The sequence below is a fragment of the Aulostomus chinensis genome, chromosome 16, assembly GCF_037954235.1.
Source record: "Aulostomus chinensis isolate RoL2024-O1b breed Wild chromosome 16, RoL_Achi_v1.0, whole genome shotgun sequence".
Taxonomy (NCBI): Eukaryota; Metazoa; Chordata; class Actinopteri; order Syngnathiformes; family Aulostomidae; genus Aulostomus; species Aulostomus chinensis.
Window position 1 is genome coordinate 26,134,784 of NC_141335.1, and position 19,099 is coordinate 26,153,882.

Genomic DNA, 19,099 nt, shown 5'->3' on the forward strand with positions numbered 1-19,099 from the left:
TTGATTCCTGTTATTGGCTCAGCAGCCGAAATTTTTCCCAGCAGCCCCTCCTGCACCACCCTTCCACAGGGGAGTGTGGATCTGTTGATAACTGGGAGTGAAGTGCATTATCTGTGTGTTCACTGCCAGCCATCATGATTAGGGCTCAGGGAAGGTCACACAGATCTGATTAGACGCTCATGAGTTCTCATTACATCCTGAGCAGTGAGGTTATGGTTGCGGCGGTGTCGCCTGGCTCAGGTAGTTCTCACCGACCGCAGTAAACCACACTGATTCTGCCACAGCTGATTGGATTCCTACAGCTTTACTTCAGTGTCTGAGAAACAAATGAACTGATCATAAATAAAATGGCTGCAGTCTTCAGACCTACAGATGCGCCACGACATCGTACAATAACAAGCTTCCTTGTGGAGACTGCTGAATATGGGGATGATGAGATTCATTGTCGTTATGTCAATTTGGCTCGTCGGCGCTGCACATTTGCCGGCACAATGAATGCTCCAGTGAATACATTCCTACACGGGGTCACCTGAGAGAAGCATGCATGACGGTGATGCTAGCGGAGATGATTTGCATGGCACACTTGTTCAAGTGATTTATTAGCATCAGAATGGATTCGCGACTGTATGGGGTATGAAGCGATTCAGGGTGCAGATACCATCAACCTCAGAGCTCTGCTGTGGCCTCCTGCACGCTCCCTTCTCATCGCACTCAACCCCTGTGCTCACAAAGAGACGGGGGTCCTGGGAGAGCCTCCAAGCTCCAGAGCTCATAATGCAGACAGCAGCGTTGAATGTCTTACCCTGAAAGCCTTGATGGAAGCGAGAGCCAAGTGGCAGCAGTTCAGGGGTGTATTCATTATACCCCCCCACAAAGAGCTGGTTGAAAACATTGAGGCCCACTAGAGGACCTGGAGACGCTCCTGTTCTCTCACGTTGTCCGTCAACCTGAGAAAGACATTACAGAACCTCAGTACCTCTAATGCACCTGTAGGAGCTCAACGTATTCGCAAACTTGCCAGGGTTGACAAAATACCTCTGACTGATCACTGAGTTATAAAGTAGCCTCATTAGCGCCGACAGTCAGACATCTCACAACCGACTAAACTGGGAGAGGCAGCGACTGCTCAGGGAGCTGATAGCGTCTCACTGTTCCTGCAGACTTTTAGCCACACTTAGTGGATGGGAACATCCTGCCCTCCCTGATCACCGGGAGGAAGGAGCCCGGCGTGGTTTTATTTGGGTCACCAAATATGTTTCTATTTTAAAACACGGAAACTTCTAACACATATGTTTCTTGTCCATACATGATAGAGACCCCTCCCTCCTCTGTGCTGCAGTAGGCACCTGAGACCCACAGTTGTTAGCTTAGCACGAAGAATGGCAATGAATGCCTTTAACTGCAGTGAGCATTTTAGCCACATGAGGGAGCTCTACTCAAGACATTTCACCAGTTTCTGCAGCCCACCACCAGAAATGTGGAATTTATTATGTGGAGCTAAAACTGGATCGTGACTGGCATCACCTAAACTCAAACTGGATCCTGACTGGGATCACCTAAACTCAAACTGGATCCTGACTGGGATCATTTCAACTCAAACTGGATCGTGACTGGCATCACCTAAACTCAAACTGGATCCTGACTGGGATCATTTCAACTCAAACTGGATCCTGACTGGGATCATTCCAACTCAAACTGGATCCTGACTGGCATCACCTAAACTCAAACTGGATCCTGACTGGGATCACCTAAACTCAAACTGGATCCTGACTGGGATCATTTCAACTCAAACTGGATCCTGACTGGGATCATTCCAACTCAAACTGGATCCTGACTGGCATCACCTAAACTCAAACTGGATCCTGACTGGGATAATTGCAACTCAAACTGGATCCTGACTGGGATCACCTAAACTCAAACTGGATCCTGACTGGGATCATTTCAACTAAAACTTGACCGTGACTGGGATCACCTAAACTCAAACTGGATCGTGACTGGGATCACCTAAACTCAAACTGGATCGTGACTGGGATCATTTCAACTCAAACTGGATCGTGACTGGGATCATTTAAACTCCAACTGGATCCTGACTGGGACCACCTAAACTCAAACTGGATCCTGACTGGGACCACCTAAACTCAAACTGGATCCTGACTGGGACCACCTAAACTCAAACTGGATCCTGACTGGGACCACCTAAACTCAAACTGGATCATGACTGGGACCACCTAAACTCAAACTGGATCATGACTGGGACCACCTAAACTCAAACTGGATCCTGACTGGCATCACCTAAACTCAAACTGGATCCTGACTGGGATCATTTCAACTCAAACTGGATCCTGACTGGGATCATTTCAACTCAAACTGGATCGTGACTGGCATCACCTAAACTCAAACTGGATCCTGACTGGGATCATTTCAACTCAAACTGGATCCTGACTGGGATCATTCCAACTCAAACTGGATCCTGACTGGGATCACCTAAACTCAAACTGGATCCTGACTGGGATCATTTCAACTCAAACTGGATCCTGACTGGGATCATTTCAACTCAAACTGGATCGTGACTGGCATCACCTAAACTCAAACTGGATCCTGACTGGGATCATTTCAACTCAAACTGGATCCTGACTGGGATCATTTCAACTAAAACTTGACCGTGACTGGGATCATTTCAACTAAAACTGGATCGTGGCTGGGACCACCTAAACTCAAACTGGATCCTGACTGGGACCACCTAAACTCAAACTGGATCCTGACTGGGACCACCTAAACTCAAACTGGATCATGACTGGGACCACCTAAACTCAAACTGGATCCTGACTGGGACCACCTAAACTCAAACTGGATCATGACTGGGACCACCTAAACTCAAACTGGATCATGACTGGGATCACCTAAACTCAAACTGGATCATGACTGGGACCACCTAAACTCAAACTGGATCATGACTGGGACCACCTAAACTCAAACTGGATCATGACTGGGACCACCTAAACTCAAACTGGATCATGACTGGGATCACCTAAACTCAAACTGGATCCTGACTGGGATCACCTAAACTCAAACTGGAAGAGTTACTAAAACAAATTAGTCATGTGGTCCTGAAGGACCTGCTTTCTAAAAGTCTGCTTTCTAAAATTCTGTTGGACATTTTGCGTTCATAAGTACGTATTTGTTGTTGTTTCAAGGGTTTGTCCCCACTTGTTTCTCTTGTGTATTTGTTGACAAGTTTCATGTATTCGGAGAACAAATTAAACAAATTAAAATGGTGTAAATAATTTGGTTTGGCATTAGTTTGAGTGACATAATTGTCCGCACAAATAAGCAATTTAATGATTAGGAGGAAGTACTCGGCTGAGACACACCACCACCAACATGATGGAGGCAGGTTAGCTGACATATTTCAAGAGGAGATGCAAAGTTGTCATTCGTTTACGTTGATTTATTTGGTGGATGATTCACTTTTCAGGTCCAGACAAGTGATGCAGAAATGGCAGTGATAAGGTGCAGTCATCACGTCACCTTCAGCCATCCGATTCTTTTGGATCTTCCGAATGTAACGGTGTGAATGCTGATCTGCTGGTTCAGTCGATCAGAGACGATCGTCGCTACACCAGAGCCGAGGTTGAATCTGTGCACCACTCTCCCGCTCCGTAGTCCCAAAACCAGGAAGTCATCGCCATCATTGCCTGAAAAACATGTTTCATTTCTTCCATGTAAAAACTCGGAACACTGAAAACATTCAAACACTTCAATGAGACACATTTGGATTAAAGCATCATCACTCAATTAGCACCCATCCGGCGGTATTTGATCTGTTCTGGTATTTTGTCTTGTATTTAAGGGTTTCAGCACTGCTGCTCACGCGCCTGACAGCTGCTTCATTATTCATTGTGCTCTTGGTGTGTTTTGCTTCAACCTTGATGAACTCTCTGGAGGAAATCAGTGCCAGAGCTCCTTGTGACACTCATCTCGCTGGGATGATCTTGTGATGATGTGGACTGGCGGTAACCTGCTACCACACGTGACGGCATCCTACTTCACCCTGACAGATGCTGACAACATCCTGCTGAACCGTCGTTTCAAAGTTGGTTTGGTGCAACTGACATTCCTGCTTTCTGGGATCATATTGGTTTTTTGTTCCAGGTTCATGTTTGATGTCTAGAAGAGGAACTCCTCACCACAGTCTCCTGATGTGCCTGAACTCCTCTGGGGATGAAATCAAGTTGCGCACCCAACATGGCGAGTCAACTCATGAAGTTTGATGACCAGGAGAGGGAAGTTCTGTCGGAAGGAGCTCACCTTCTCCTCTATGTCCAGCGAACAGGATCAAGTTGTCCTTCACAGCAGACGAGTCAGTGGCCAGCGTGAACTTGAACTTGAACTCGTAGAAGAAGCTGAGGCTCGGGATGGAAGAAAAGGCCACAAAAGACGTGTAACCAAACTCATCCGTCCCACTGAATCTGGCACGGGTGATATTGATGGCTGCAAAAGAAACACAACATGCTTAAAAGATGATATTTTTGTTCAATACTGGCTGATTTAGGGGCCAAGAGTGTCGTGTGTGAATTGGGATTCATCCTGCTGCTCACCGCCACCATCAGACCCTCTACCACAAGATGGCACTATTGCCACGCAGTCCACAGCAGCGGCAGCGACCAGAGATCCTCCTTCCTGAATGCTGCTGGATGATGACCTGTTTTCAAACACTATCACCTCTTCAGTCCCATTCTATTTCCATTTGTAGCTGTTTAGGAAGGATTTGGGCTTCACAAGGGTATAGCGCACTGATATTCAATTACGAGCTCATGTTTGCTTATTCCGAACGCGCGGCTGATTCACTAATGCTCTCTCCTCTGTTCTACCTCAGCATCTACTTGATTTTACACTGGGGACTCAATGTAAAATCTCCCATCTCCCTTCAAATTACACACTGCTGGGGTGCTTTTTACACAGCAGCGAAGATTAAAACACACAAGTACCCCTCTTCAGTGGAAACACCTTGCATATTCCTCGGTTGCCCCGGGCGATGGCTAAAAGGGGCTCAGAGCTCCCCTCTGCGTCTGGCCTCAGCTCTGTTTGGCTGCTACATTATTAATAAAGCTGGAGATGCTTCTGCCATCATCTCCAGTCTGCTGCAACTCTATTGTTGCGCTGAAAAGCTTCAGTCTAACAGCGAGTTCATCTTGAAGCGCCGCTCGCATCACACGGATAATATTTTGACAAGACGAGCTCTGTGCCCTCTAATAACAGTTGAGCTCTGTGTCTGCTGCTGCCTCCATTACAGATTAAATTAATGTGGTGGGAGGGTCTACTGAAAATGCACAACAATAATAAAAATAAAGCAATTAATAGATGTAAATAAATGTTTTGTTGTATGATACTTGCTACATCAGGACATCAACATCCCTTAACTTGAGCTTCTTATGAACTTGTGGTTTTGTGCGCAATGAACAGAAAATCACCAATAATTCACCTTTGTCAAGAAAAGCAAAGGTGGAAGCAGGGCTTGTATATTTAATCCGTGTCATCTCTGACATCATACCACAAGGGGAGGTACCAATATTGGGTGATACTGATATTTTGTCATATGCCCCTCCTGTTACACGAGGGGTCTAACCAACCGTGTGATTTGCTGCGACTCCTCAGGTTCACCTCCATCACCACGTCTGTGCTCAAACAACACTGATGATGATGATGATGATGCTGGTCATCACCTTCATTTGTATTCAGCAGAGCAACAAAATAAAGCTAAATCAACATTTCTGTCACATCTTCATCCAGGGTTGGGGGGGGGGGGGGGTGTTGCTGCCTGGTGTTTCTGGGGTTCACAGTCGTCTCTCATCTACACCTGACACCTGCGGGGTGACGTGTTTGAACCTTCCCTCAGGCAGCTTTAATACCACGATTAGCCGTCTTTAAATGTTCCAAATCATAACCCTGTGTCATAACTCGAAGGAGGAACTTCTCCAATAATCAGCGTTGTTGTCTGATCCCAGCTGAGTGACTCTGCTCAGTGGCCTGGTCCAGCTAACGGCTGCTTACAGAGCGTGTTATTAACAAGGAGGCTCATGGACTCTGGGAAATACATTGAAATGCATCCATCTATGGATTATAACACCACACACACTGTCAAATAACATTACACAGTATTTCCACTTTGCTGGGTATTTGTGTAACGTGGTGCGAAGGAAGAGAGTCAGCAGCGGAGGAGCAGAGCGTCACGCAGGACCAGGTTGGGAAAAGCGCTCTGACATAAACAGCATGTATATGTTTTGCCTCTTAGCTGGTGCAGAGCACCAACACTCCCCCTCACCTACAGATACTGTATAGAGTACACAATTATACTCTTACTGTCAGTGCTAGAAGTGCTGATACTGCAGTGTTTGTGCACACAGACGAAGAAATCACTGAAAAATGTACGAAAATGGTGCTTTCCCTTGTTGGCTGTTGTCGGGAGTTTTCTGCAGTACAGGTATTTGCTGCGACCTCTCACTGAATCTTTCCAATGAAGAATATAAAAAATAAAAACGACCCCAAAACCACCATCATCATAATCTGAGGAACACAGTTCCCTTATTCAAGTACATGTTGAAGTAACAAGGTCAAATAAAAGTGGAGTTAAAAGCAGAATCGTGCCTTCAAAATTAAAAAAAAGTAAAGCTATAAAATCCTTGATGTAAAATAGAGATACCTCAACACTGTACTTCAGTACAGTAAGAATACGTAGGTACTCTCCCCCACTGTTGGGAAACGGTACAAATAAGTAGGACGGACGGTTGGTCTCTGTGTTACTGCTCCTGCTATCAACAACAGTGTGTAGTCCACACGTGGTGAGGTGTTTCCAGTAGGTTGTGTGTTTGTTCTGTGTTCACTCTGAACACTGTTGCTCGGCAACTTGTATACAAATGTAGAGCATTAATAATTCCAATTGAAGCTTTCTTGAATATCCATTAATGCTTCATGAACTGAGGCACTCCTGCATCAGTAGCACTTCCTAGCTTCCATTTCCTGGTAGCTCAGAGAGCAACCATATCAATTAACGTGCACATGGGAAGCAAGCTGGAAATACATTCACATAAAAGAAAAAAAATACCCTTGTTTTCTTTGTGTTGAACGGAGAGAGGAAGAGCAGCGTATTAACCCTGACAGCTTTCTTGCCAAGGGCACCGCATGAGTGCATCAGGCCTCCTGGTCAGAGAAAGCCCAGAGAAGTCGGAGGAGCAGAGTGATCAGTCGTGATTTTGATCTTATCTGATGTTACTGGGATTAAAATTCAAATGTCAGCCGAACACTCGGTGTGGTCGTGGAAGGTTAGATGGCTCTGTTTGGCATGTGGGTGCTGAGTCTGTCACGGCTGTGGCACGGCTGAGCGCCCGCGTGTGCCGAGTGCCCTGCTGTTCCTACAGTCAGTTTAGTCAAGTAAAGCCTTTTGTTTCTGAGGACCACAACCTAAGAAGACTCCCTCTCTGTTTAGAATCACAAAGTAAGCCCTTAAAGCAGCACTTCAGCTGTTAGAAATTCCTGTTTTCTGTCATTTCTAGGTCACACCGAGTCAAATCTACAATTTCAAAATATGCTATTTCTGAAGAGTAAAGCTATTCCTGAAACAGGTTTCACTGCATTGTTGTTCTCACAGAATTTGACTGAGAATCTCTGCGCAACAAAGAACTTCATCTGGGCTTCGTACAATAGAAGCAAAAACTCCAGCTGATTCAATGCAAAAAAAGAAAAGGAATCTTTATTGCCAGTTGGTTGATAACGTCTAACAACACAACACCGGATTGTGCTAGCAGTTAGCATGAGGAAATCAGCCTGACAGTTAGCGTCTCAATACGGCTGCCTGGGATGGGTCTAATCTGATTCAGTAACACGCCTGACATGTGTGCTTTCACAGTTTTGTAATAACATTTTTTGGGTGATTTCACGTGTGGTAAAGGAAACTCTACTGCTCCCGTCTTAGGACGACTCTACGAAGGCAGTTAGCAAGCAAACGAACTGGTTTGCGCAGGTGGCGACGTCGTCTGTAGCAACTGGACTGGTTTTAGAGGCTGTTTTCTGTTTTATTTCAGCTTTGAACACAAACGTATTCTGAGTGACATGTCTTCTGTTGGAGAAATGACCAACAGTGGACACCGTAATCTCGAGCTGATTGGATGACCGGTCAAGCCCTCCTGCGTCCTGGTTAAGCAGTCGCTCTCTTAGGACTCTGATCAAGCCATTGTTGCTTTATAGACGGGGAATTTTGTGCTGGGTTCAGAAACCAGGGTTTTATATTATTAAAATGAATGAGGCAGAAGCTGCAGTATCATTTGCAACATTGTGCAGCAGAAATCAGATGTTTCTAGAGCAACAAATGTAAAGAAAATTCCTCTGATTCCCACTGATGAAATTACAGTTGTTAGGAAATAAGATTTCATGGACTAAAGAGTCCTTTGGAATATTCAGCAAATCAGCACGACTTTTGCTTTGATTTTCTGACTCTATTGCTGGAGGAAGACTACAGTTCTGCATCTTCAGCAGAATTTCGTTTCATTAATCCCTTTACTTAACAACAGACTCTCATTCTCCCAGCTGCTCAGGGCTCTTACTCCCCAAATGTTCCCAGATCAGCCCCTAAAATAAGCTGCTAAATCCACAGCGCATTGATCTGTGTCTCACTTACGCTCCTCACACAGTAGACCCTGCCTCCCGTATGGGCAGAGACATACGGCCTCCAACGGCGACTTTGGAATACATGTGGCTCCGTGACCGCAGGGGTTGCGCTCGCAGGCGGAGAACTGGCACAGCCGACCGGTGTAGAGGGGGCGGCACTCACAGAACCAGTCCTCAGCATCGCTAAATTTGTAGACACAGAGGCAGACATCATTAGGCCAGAGGTGAAAATGGACCATGACATTGTAGCAACGTGTCCAGATGCTTTACAAGCTCACCCGGTGACCCAGAGAACACACAGGGAGGGGAGACAAACAACTCAGCCTGTAATGGATCTGAGAGATTTGAAGAGTAAATGTGACGACGGCTGCAGCACAAGAGTTTGTGGAAAAGAACAGCTAAGAACATGCATTTACCACTACAGAGGCCGAATACACTCGGCAAACAAAGGCACAGATGACGATGACGATGAGTGTGACAGAGAACGTTTGACCAAAGATTGAACAAGATTTTCATTGTCCTCCGTTGTGGATTCACACGTGTGTCCTTCCGTCCTCGTTTGATAAAAGAACATGCAAAGTAATCTTGAGATAGGGACTTTATAAAATGCTACAAAGATGCGCACAACTTTAAAAGGTATATTATCAGATAGAACGAGCGTTGGCGGGGTTTCAAATCTATAAATTAATAATGTGTTTGGAGCAGCAGCTCTGCAGGATGTAGTTTGCTCCTTGAGAAACTGGCTCCTAGAAATGAAATATTTACATTCTGTCATCGGCGTTGAGCATTGTTAGCTATGACTGTGGTGAAGTACAAAGGGGTGCTGTATAATGCAGTACTGATGTGTGCTGTGTGATTATTAACAGGCTGCTAATGTCATTTCTGAGACATTTTAAGACTTAATGATGCCACACACCGCCGCCGTCAGTCGTGCCCGTCAGTCTCAAAATAACAGTTACAGATGGACTTGTGTTGAACAGAAGACGTGCTGTTATATGTAAAATATTTGATAGCCTCTGAGAGCACGAATACATCCATTAATGGAGCACTTCCTGTGACAGACTCCATTTCTCAGTACAACTAATTTGTCCTTTGCACTGTCAGTTAGTGTTTGTGTTGAAATGACGGCGGCAGAGCAACTGCGTGGGTTTTCCTCCAGATGCTCTAGTTTCTTCCTGTATTCCACACACATGCAGGTGAGTAGCTTGCAGGTGTGACTGTAAGTGTGAATTATGTCTGTGTGTTTCAGCTGTGAGAGACTGGCAGCGTCTGCAGCGAGCTTCTGAGCCGGCGCGCAGCACACCATTACAGTACACTCGGGTTTGTTTGAACACTTCTGTTCAAAGTCACAATTCAAATTCAGTGGGAACAAGAGTCAGACTAAGTGGGTTTAGAAAATAGACGGATGCACAGGTTTTGTGGTTGAGCTGGGAACTTTAGGTCTTTGTCTTCTCTGCATGAAATGTGAATGGAATATTTCTTTATGCAAAATAGAAATTCAAAAAGTACGGAGAAATCACACAAAACAATTCCAGTCTCCTGACCTTGAAACAGCTCACCCGGGCATGTGGAGGTGAAAACCAGCAAACTAGAACACACGGGCGGCTGGACACGGCCGAGGTGCACGCCTCAGCCTCCAGAGCCCATGAAAGATTTCTGGCTTATCCAGATTAATCTTTGCAAATCTGGTCCAAACCGCACTTGGAGGAGACTTGACACACGGCGACGATGTGTCTCAGCGGCTGGACGGACCCCGGGTCTCAGTCAGGACTTTGTGTTTGGATCCTTACAGATACCTTGACTTCAATGTTGCTCCCTAAACTGAACGATCCTTACAGTACTACAGTACTTCTACTTCTTCTGAGGCATTGTCTGTTGAGAGACTGATGACCTCCGCCAAACACAATATTGAAATGATAATAATAACTGCACTGAGTCGAAGCAATTCACATTCACAGTAAATGCATTCCCATTAAGGCCCATGTCATCCCTGAGATATTTAGGAAATGTTGAAAAGGTGCAACCACACGCTGTTAAAACCAACAAAGTGAGCCAGTCACATGATGGTGGAGGTAATTACACACGCTGCGATTTGTCAGTGAAAAGCTGCAGCCGCTATTTAAAGTAGTTCGAGTACGTCGAGGAGCAAGTCTGAAAACACTCCAGTTTTAATTGGCCTAATCAAAACCTTGATGTGTGGGGTGACAAAAGGTTATTTTAATTTGCCAGAGGCAATCACTTTGATTATGAAATTGTAGTAATGTTTGCAAACTCATTTGAGAATGTTAATCCCAAATGCATGAAGTTGAACCCGCACCATATTGTAGCATAACTCACGCCATTCAGTGGCTGCACAGCTGCTTAAATTATTCAAGAAAACTTCATTTTGAATCTAATAAGCAGATAAAATGATAAATAATTGACCAGCCAGCTTGTGATATCACTGTCAGCTCCAACAATACGCTACGCGGCCACATGTATCTCTCACATTTTGTCCCTTGTAAATTATGTACAGAACATTTCTTTTAAGTGTGTGTTGGTATGCAAATACTCGTCTCCACAAGTCACTGATGACGCTCCATGGCAGCCCTCAGTTCTTGAGATGAAAGCGTTTAGCCTGCTTCAGCCTTTGTTCCAATAAAAAGGGCCACTGGTTTAGCAGAGATTATTTATAGAGAGCAACTGCTGGTAGCGTTTCCCTTCCAGTGCTGTAAACAGCCAGTTGGACACCACATGATTCTCAGATGGGGGGGCACATTCAACTAGTTCTCCACTCAGTGAATTTTAATATCAGCAAAGGGATAAAGAGGCATTTCCACCTGGCATTCACCTGCCATGGCGGCGCTCCTGTGAGAGCAGACGTCTGCTGGATGTTTCCTGACCTCCTCCAGGCACTCTGGCCTCGCCAGGCACCGGAGGAGGCTGATAGCTGTTAAAGCGCCATCGCAGCCGTTTCAAACATGCTGCCACAGAGAAACAGAGATTATACTTGAAATAAAATCCTCAAAGAAAGGAGGCATGAAGCGCGAGGGAACTTTTCTCCAGGGATCAGACGACATTTCCACAGTCCAACTTAGAACAAACGTCACTCCGCAAAAAGCTGCGATTTTCTGTGTCGCTTTAAAGTGTGTTTCATACCAAGAGTGCATTCTTCAGAATATTTATCCAAGTCTTACATTTCTGAACTCCAGATACACCGACTGAGAGGGAAGAACATAACGTACACTGTCCTCCATACAGGGACTGCACCACCTCACCGTGTGGCGCTGATTTCAGGTTTAGACGGATGAATCACCATTAGATTTACTTCAGACTTGAGTTCTGGCAGACACTAAACTCGTCCAACGCTAAGACTAAACATGGTCGAGTCTTCTCTGTCAACACCAGGTCTGTAGATCTCTATCTGCCTGCCAGCCCGCTGGTGAGAAGTTCTAGCTTCCTCCATCAGAATAAAGACCGGCCCAAGTGTTGAGCTGTGTTGTTGGAAGCAACACTGAAGGAAGAAGGTTGTCGCCTTCGAAGCAGCGTCAGCCATCACTGACATCATGAAAGGCTGAGAAACAGTAATGTCTGCAAAGAGGAAGGGTCAGGAGCTGTAGGAGACCAGCAGGAGCTGAACATATAAAATCATAGAAAAGTACCGTGATGTTCAGTAGACGAGTCTCAGTCAGATGACAGGCGCCCGCACCTGCACGCGATGGCTCCAGGCTCACACACCAGGCTTTTATTTAACTTCTTCACATCCGTGACACGTTCCTCTACTTTTGGTTCCAAATGTCTGGAAATGTTTTACGAAGGAATCATTATCACAGCCACTGACAGGCAGACGGCGAGGAAGCGGCCCCGCAGGCCGAGGGTCCGTCACTCGCCTTCGTGATCCCCTGCATGTGCTGCTGACTTTAAGAGAATTTAATAGAAAACTCACAAGATGACACTGAGTACAGCCACAAAGCTGCTTTTTTGCAATATTAAATGTCACATTAAAGTTGAACTTTGACTTGAGCGGCACAATTACGGCTTCCTTTCATGCTGTCAGCCATTTCTATGAAATTCTGTTGTAATTAGTAGCTTGGAAATTTCAGCTGCTCCTCATGAATGACCAGGAATGTTGTTTTTCTGCAGTCACAGTAGCCTTGATTAATGACCGCCACATTATTTTCAGTTCAAGTGAATATTTGTGCCAATTCAAAATTCCCTTGAAGGGAGAAATTCCAGAGAAATCAGAGGAATGGGACGGGAAACATCAGGCGTTCAGCAGCACTGCGTTGAAGGCAGAAGCGCGTCGGGGTTCCTCGTCTCCAGGTCAGAGGGTTTTTGGTTAAACAGCTGGAAGTCAGTGGTTCCCACAAACTTGGTATAAAGTAAACATGTCAGTAAATATTGCAAATGTAGAGGTGTTCAGGTGTCAACAGTGCCGGTTGCTAACAAGTGACTAAACAAGACCACAGATGTCTTCACGCTGAGAGCAGGAAGCCAGTCGTGGTGGCGCTGTCGTCACCTGGCGTCCACAGAGTTTTGAACCTCTCGACCGTATTTGTGCTCCAAAAATCAAAAAAGATGTTGATGAGTGAAGATGACCTTTGTGAACTAAAGTCTCATCAACTTTTGCTCACCACAGAGCTGATGTACTGATCCAGTCGTCTTCTGGTGGGGGCACCTCAGAGATGACCACTTCCCGTTGGACTACAAGCGCACCTCATCCTCGCAGCGCTCTGCTCGAGATGTCCACCTCAGCCGAATCACAGATCTCCGCAGCTCTCAAGATGCAACAACTATGAGCCATGCTTCAGTTTGAGCACCACAGAAAAGCCTCCGGGACAGACGCGCCCACCTGCTCCGCCTACATTCATGGAACCTGGAGTTATGATATGTAAGAGAGGTTCTATTTACAGAACAAGGCTGCTGATGTTCTTCATTCTTACTACTGTCAACACATCTCAGGGAAAGAGTAACTTCAAATTGATCCAGCTGACAGGAACCGTCTTTGTAATGTCATTATTCATCTGTGTCACAGACGTACAGCATATTGTTATAAAAACCCTCCTAAAAACCCATTAATGAGCCGGGGCGCCGCGCTGGCTGACACATGCCTTCGTGATGCTGATCAGGGCACTCGGCTTCACTTTGATAGAACTTTTGTTTTTCACAGACGGTTCACACTCTGCATGAGCACAAACTAAACTTCCCCAAATCCTTTTGTTGTGTTTGCATTTAATTGTGTTTTATGCGAGAGTGAGTCATCTGGTCTAAAAGTAAAATGTGTTCTTGTCTGAAAAGAGAGGAGAAGCATTTCCTGTTGCTGCATGAATAATCGGAGTCGAGTCCCATTTGAATAACTGTTATCCGTTATGTATGTCAAGGTTACGCTCAGACTCATTTTACACTAAAAAAATCATATATGTTTTAAAATAACCAATTTAAAAAGAACATTAGTTTGAATGCACTTGTCCTCCAAAATTCAAAGAACAGCACTAAAGTATAATGAGCAAGTCTGGGGGGGGGGGTTCTTCAGGGACTGCAGTCGTACACAGCAGGATGATAACTATGTTTGTTCCTCATGCTGAATTACAATTGTTTGTTGGACCTTGAGTTATTTTATAGGTACTTTGAAACAAACATAGTTGGAATTCTGATTACGATCAAATTGGTTTCACTTGCTTTGTGAGGAACATTTGCCAGCAGTGAAACGCAGCATCAGGAGAATTTCCTCTTCAGTGGAGGTTTTTGTGCCGCCGAACCCGCAGCATCAAAGCACATTTTCTGCTGCAGCCAATTAGCAAGCAATTATTCTGTCTGCATGAATTATTCGGTGTTTGTATGTGTGCGCGCATCCAACCCTCCGCTCAGTGACAAAGTGGATTTACAGAAGCGTCGTAATCTATTATAAAACCTATCTGTGATTCTTATTAGGAATCCATTGTTTTAGGTCAACGCTCATGGCTGTCGCTCCTCCCATCAGTGCACCAAACAGAAGCCCAAATGCCACACCTCAACCATTCTCACCTGCGCTTCCTCTGGAACTTTAACATGTTCAGTTTACTTGGATACAAGTGAATCATGTGACCTGGTTGACTGTTACTTCCTCCTTCAGCTGCAGATGTTTCCCAGATGTCAGGTGGACCCTCGTGCCTGTGAGACTCACAGCGCCCTACATGTGACCGTGACAATGACGGCGTCGGCTAAGTGCTATAAAATAGTGCAACAGCCGTGAAAATCCAGCGAGCGTCTCACCTTGAGCAGCTGAATGCAGACCTTTCAGTGTGTAGAGAGTTTTTAGTTGAGCTCAACGTGTTTGTGGGTCACTGAGCGACGGCTGGATAAAGAGGAGTGGATTACACCGGACGAGCACCCGGAGAGTTTGTTGATGATTCCAGACAGGTCAGTTGTTGTTAGCCGTCAGCCTCCATTAGCTTCGAGCTAAATACACGTTGCTGGCTCTTCCTGCATTCGAGGCTCAAAGAGAAGGGATGCGAGGGGAAAAGCATCTCTCTGACTTCCTCTATTTGTGAGTTTCTGAAAAGCCAAATACAGTTTCTGGGTGATGCATCACTCAAGGAGCTTTAAATGACCTGATGGAGTCAGAACAAAAGCCCGACTGCAACCGTGCTAACTAAGTGTAGCTGCTACAGAGTTCATTCAGACAATCCTCAAATCTTCACCGTCGTCTTGAAGCAATCGTTCCCACAGCTGTTTTTCCAGGAGGTGCAGTTGCGGCGTGAGTAAAGCTCAGAGAGCAGAACCCTCACAGATGCCTGACACCCAAACGTAGAAATACCACCGTCCTTCCAGGCGCGGCTTCACACTGGTGTCAGTCTAACGCCTCGTGTTTCCTCACCCTGCTGGTTCTGTTGCAGCACTGAAGTCTTCCAAAGAGAACAGCAAACCACACGGAGGGTTGACGGGGCCTGGATCACCCCACTGACACACAATCCCTGTTCATCTTCTTCTATGGTGGCAGTGCAGCAAGGCAAGCGAGCCAAAAGCTGCGTGAACTCCCGCTGACCCCCGCATGCTACGTGGTTCAAGAGTTCGCTGCATTAACGTGTGCATCACACAGATAATCGCTCACACACGACGAGCCAATGTGACCACAGCACCGCTGGGCCTTAATTGGCATGTTTAGAGCCATCCAGACTGCAATAGCCAGGGTGCTCGCTCATTTCCTGCTTCACACATGCAACTGTTAATTGCTAGTGTCATAACACAATGAAGAAGACACTTCCAGCGCAGTTCACCCGAGGTGAGAGAGGATCATGTGTGGCTAATGCCTGCTCACACAGACAGGCAGAAGACCTGGAGGGATGGTGCTGATGAGCTGTGCTGGGAGACGGAAGGGGAGATGAGCGCCCAGCGAGAGCACTGAACACACGCAAATTCATATTTGTTCATAATAACAATAATAATAATAATAATTAAAATAATAATAATAATAATAACAATAATAATAACAGCAGCCCAGGGTTTACCTGAACTGGGCCCAACTTCCTCTTCTTGTCTTGTATGTATAATAACTTTTGGGACCGTGTCCATGTTATTCCTGTCAACACGCCATCGTCTCAGTTAATTACAACATTAATTTATGGATGGATTTATGGTTTATCAGGGAGAGGCTGATACAATGTGCATGGACACACTGACACCTGCTATCTGAATGCTAATTTGCAACAACGGCCCTGCCTTTTATGGAAATAAGAGATTAAAACATTGAGCTACAGTGAATCAATCAGCTGAAAATTATTATTATATTATCTTGTGTCCCTGAAGCTGAGGTACATTTTGCTCACTGCACTGGCAGATAATTTTACTGGACTGACTGTGACACACGACCTCGCTGCTAAACAACCTGCTTCACAACTCTGTAAAGATGAAGGAAGTTGTAAAATGGATGAACATCTGCAGGTCTGTCTCAGGCCACACCTCCAATACTACGCAGGGACATTTGTACGCTGTTACTATTGAAGTATTGATTAGTATTGTATTAAAAATGTACTTCTGACCTCGTCAATTCATTTATGCTTCTGTACTTAAATGCAACAACATTTGTTGTGACAGAAAACAGCTGAAGATATTTCGGTGGTACAGAAAGCAACGACTCAGTCAGGAGAACGAAAAATTTGGATTTTTGAGAAAATCAGTCGATGTCAAGAACAAACTGACCTTCTTCACGAGGCTGAGCCTTGAGGGATTGTTGGCAGGCGGACGCAGCCGCCGACTCTCCACTTCCAACACTGAAGAATTACTTAACATGGAAATCAGCAGCTTTTATACCACTGTGAAATGCAGACGGTTGCGCACGCACACACAAACACACACACAAACACACACGCAAACACACTCCATGAATATTCGCATCTCTTTTGGTGTATTCACTACTGCTACTAACCATTGGTCCAAAAATCTGTGTTTTACATGTTTTTAACTGAGGATTTGAGTCAGAACAAATCCTCAAGGTGAAAAAGAAAAATCGCTCAGTCAAATGGTACTGATGTACTTTGTTTTGAATTTATATTTATCTATGTAGTATTCAAAAGTACACTTTCTCTCAACCATTGCTGCATCACATCCATAAGAGCACTGACAGCAGCGTGAACGGGAGCTCCACCGCCACTGAACCGAGGACCTCGTCAAACCGTCACCACACACAAAACCCACAGAAACGGCTGCAAGTGGGCACAGACAGAAGTAGCGGAGCACCTGAGAGGAGGATCAGCTGGCATCAATCGCTCTTCTGGTGTGAGGAACTCAGCTGGTAACTAATCACATATAAAGAGACCAAGAAATAATCCACAAATGAATCAAAGCTTCAGGCATAAAAGTAATGAGCAACAGGAACCTCAAAGAGGAGGAAGTCAGGAGGCTCCAAAGAAACAAATACTCAAGATACTTGAAAAAAATATGAAGTACTGAAGTAAACATACAGTACTTTGTTAGTGTACACCACTAGGAGCTGGAGACACGTATGCTTGGCACACACACACACACACACACACACACACACACACACACACACACACACACACACACACACAGCAAAGACAGAGAGAGTGTTTCTCTGAACACAGTGGAAGTTGTTCTCAGTTTCACCTGTGATTCCCGGTCATGGCGGCCATGACACCAGCGGCGTGAGCAGAGCGGCGTGCAGCACTGCTGTGTTGTTAACGATCAGGAGAATACTTGAAACAGGAATAAACACTCCTGCATTTGTGGCAAAAACTAGGTCACATGACAAAAGCGCGCTAGTTAGAGTGTTACATCATCATTAGCTGAGATATTTACTGCTCAGGCGTATCTGCTCCTTTGATGCGTACATGCATGGATGACGAACGCCGTTCAGCTGCACTTTACCTAACAACTTTCTTGCAACTCGTGTGATGTCATTCAATAGAAGACAGACAACTTTTCTAACGCTCCAGATTCCCGGTGGTGTTCAAGGTCAAAGCCTGTTCACCAGACTGCCATTAGAGTAAGAAGTGACCTGCTACCTGACACAAGTTCCTCCGTTGCGACAGGGGAGGTGCTGGCAGACGGGCGGGTCACAGTTCTGGATGTTTCTCCCTCTCACTGCTTCACCCAGCAGGTAAATCTCCTTTGAGTTGACCTGAAGTTCCCTGATGCATCCAATAAATCTCCTCGCTCCCTTGGCAATCCCATCATGCATTTCCCAGTGGGATGAAACATCCCCAAGAAAAATGGGTCCAAAGGTTCCCTGTAAAAAATGGTGGGAAGCCAGTAATCAATCGTTTATGAAATCATACAATCCATATATTTATGTCCCCACTCACGTTGCAGCTCTGCAGCTCCTGGAGAACCAGAGTTTCACTATCAGTGGGAGGGAATGTCTCAGGGTTAATAGAACAAGATCCTACTGGATATCAAGATTAACTGGGTCTTCACATCATCGCCTCCATGTCATCCTGCAGACATGATAACACTCATCCTGATGAAGGAAGAAAGAGGTAAAATATCTAAAAATGCTGTAAGCGCTCTTTGAGATTTAAGTAATTGGTTAGAATTAATTTAGATAAATTCTCGGAACTTTCAGATTATCCGACCGTAACGGTCAAATTAACAAGCCATAATTGTGTCGTCTATAAAGAGAAGCTGCAGAGAGGACTCCTCTTTGTATGACAGCACGTCTCCTTCTCATCACGGTGCCGGCTGCTTTATATTCATACTGATCACACAACAACAACACACTCACAACACGCTGACGGTGACTTTTAATGGAACTTCTCTATGAGGTTCTAGGGCTGCAGGTACAGATTTAGTCATGCAGCATTTCCTGCTGGTCAGCAACCGACCCACCCTGCGTCTGCATGGGTGGCATCCTAAACAATGTAGATGAAGATCTGGTTAACATGTCGGACATTTGCCATCCTTGCAAGATGGCGTGTTAATGGTTTGTCACCAGAACTAAAATTAAAAAAAAAAAAACAGA

General features: G+C 45.3%; 1 protein-coding gene across 1 annotated transcript in view; it reads right to left on the reverse strand.

Moving 5' to 3' along the window:
• The window catches only part of eys (EGF-like photoreceptor maintenance factor), a 186,283-nt gene that overhangs the window by 4,535 nt on the left and 162,649 nt on the right, over positions 1 to 19,099 (reverse strand). The window contains exons 44-48 of the mRNA XM_086179793.1: positions 18,144 to 18,367; positions 8,672 to 8,844; positions 4,309 to 4,491; positions 3,529 to 3,695; positions 803 to 947 (exon numbers count right to left, since the gene is read on the reverse strand). Coding sequence (XP_086035919.1) covers positions 803 to 947; positions 3,529 to 3,695; positions 4,309 to 4,491; positions 8,672 to 8,844; positions 18,144 to 18,367 — 892 coding nt within the window. The remainder of the gene's footprint in view (positions 1 to 802; positions 948 to 3,528; positions 3,696 to 4,308; positions 4,492 to 8,671; positions 8,845 to 18,143; positions 18,368 to 19,099) is intronic.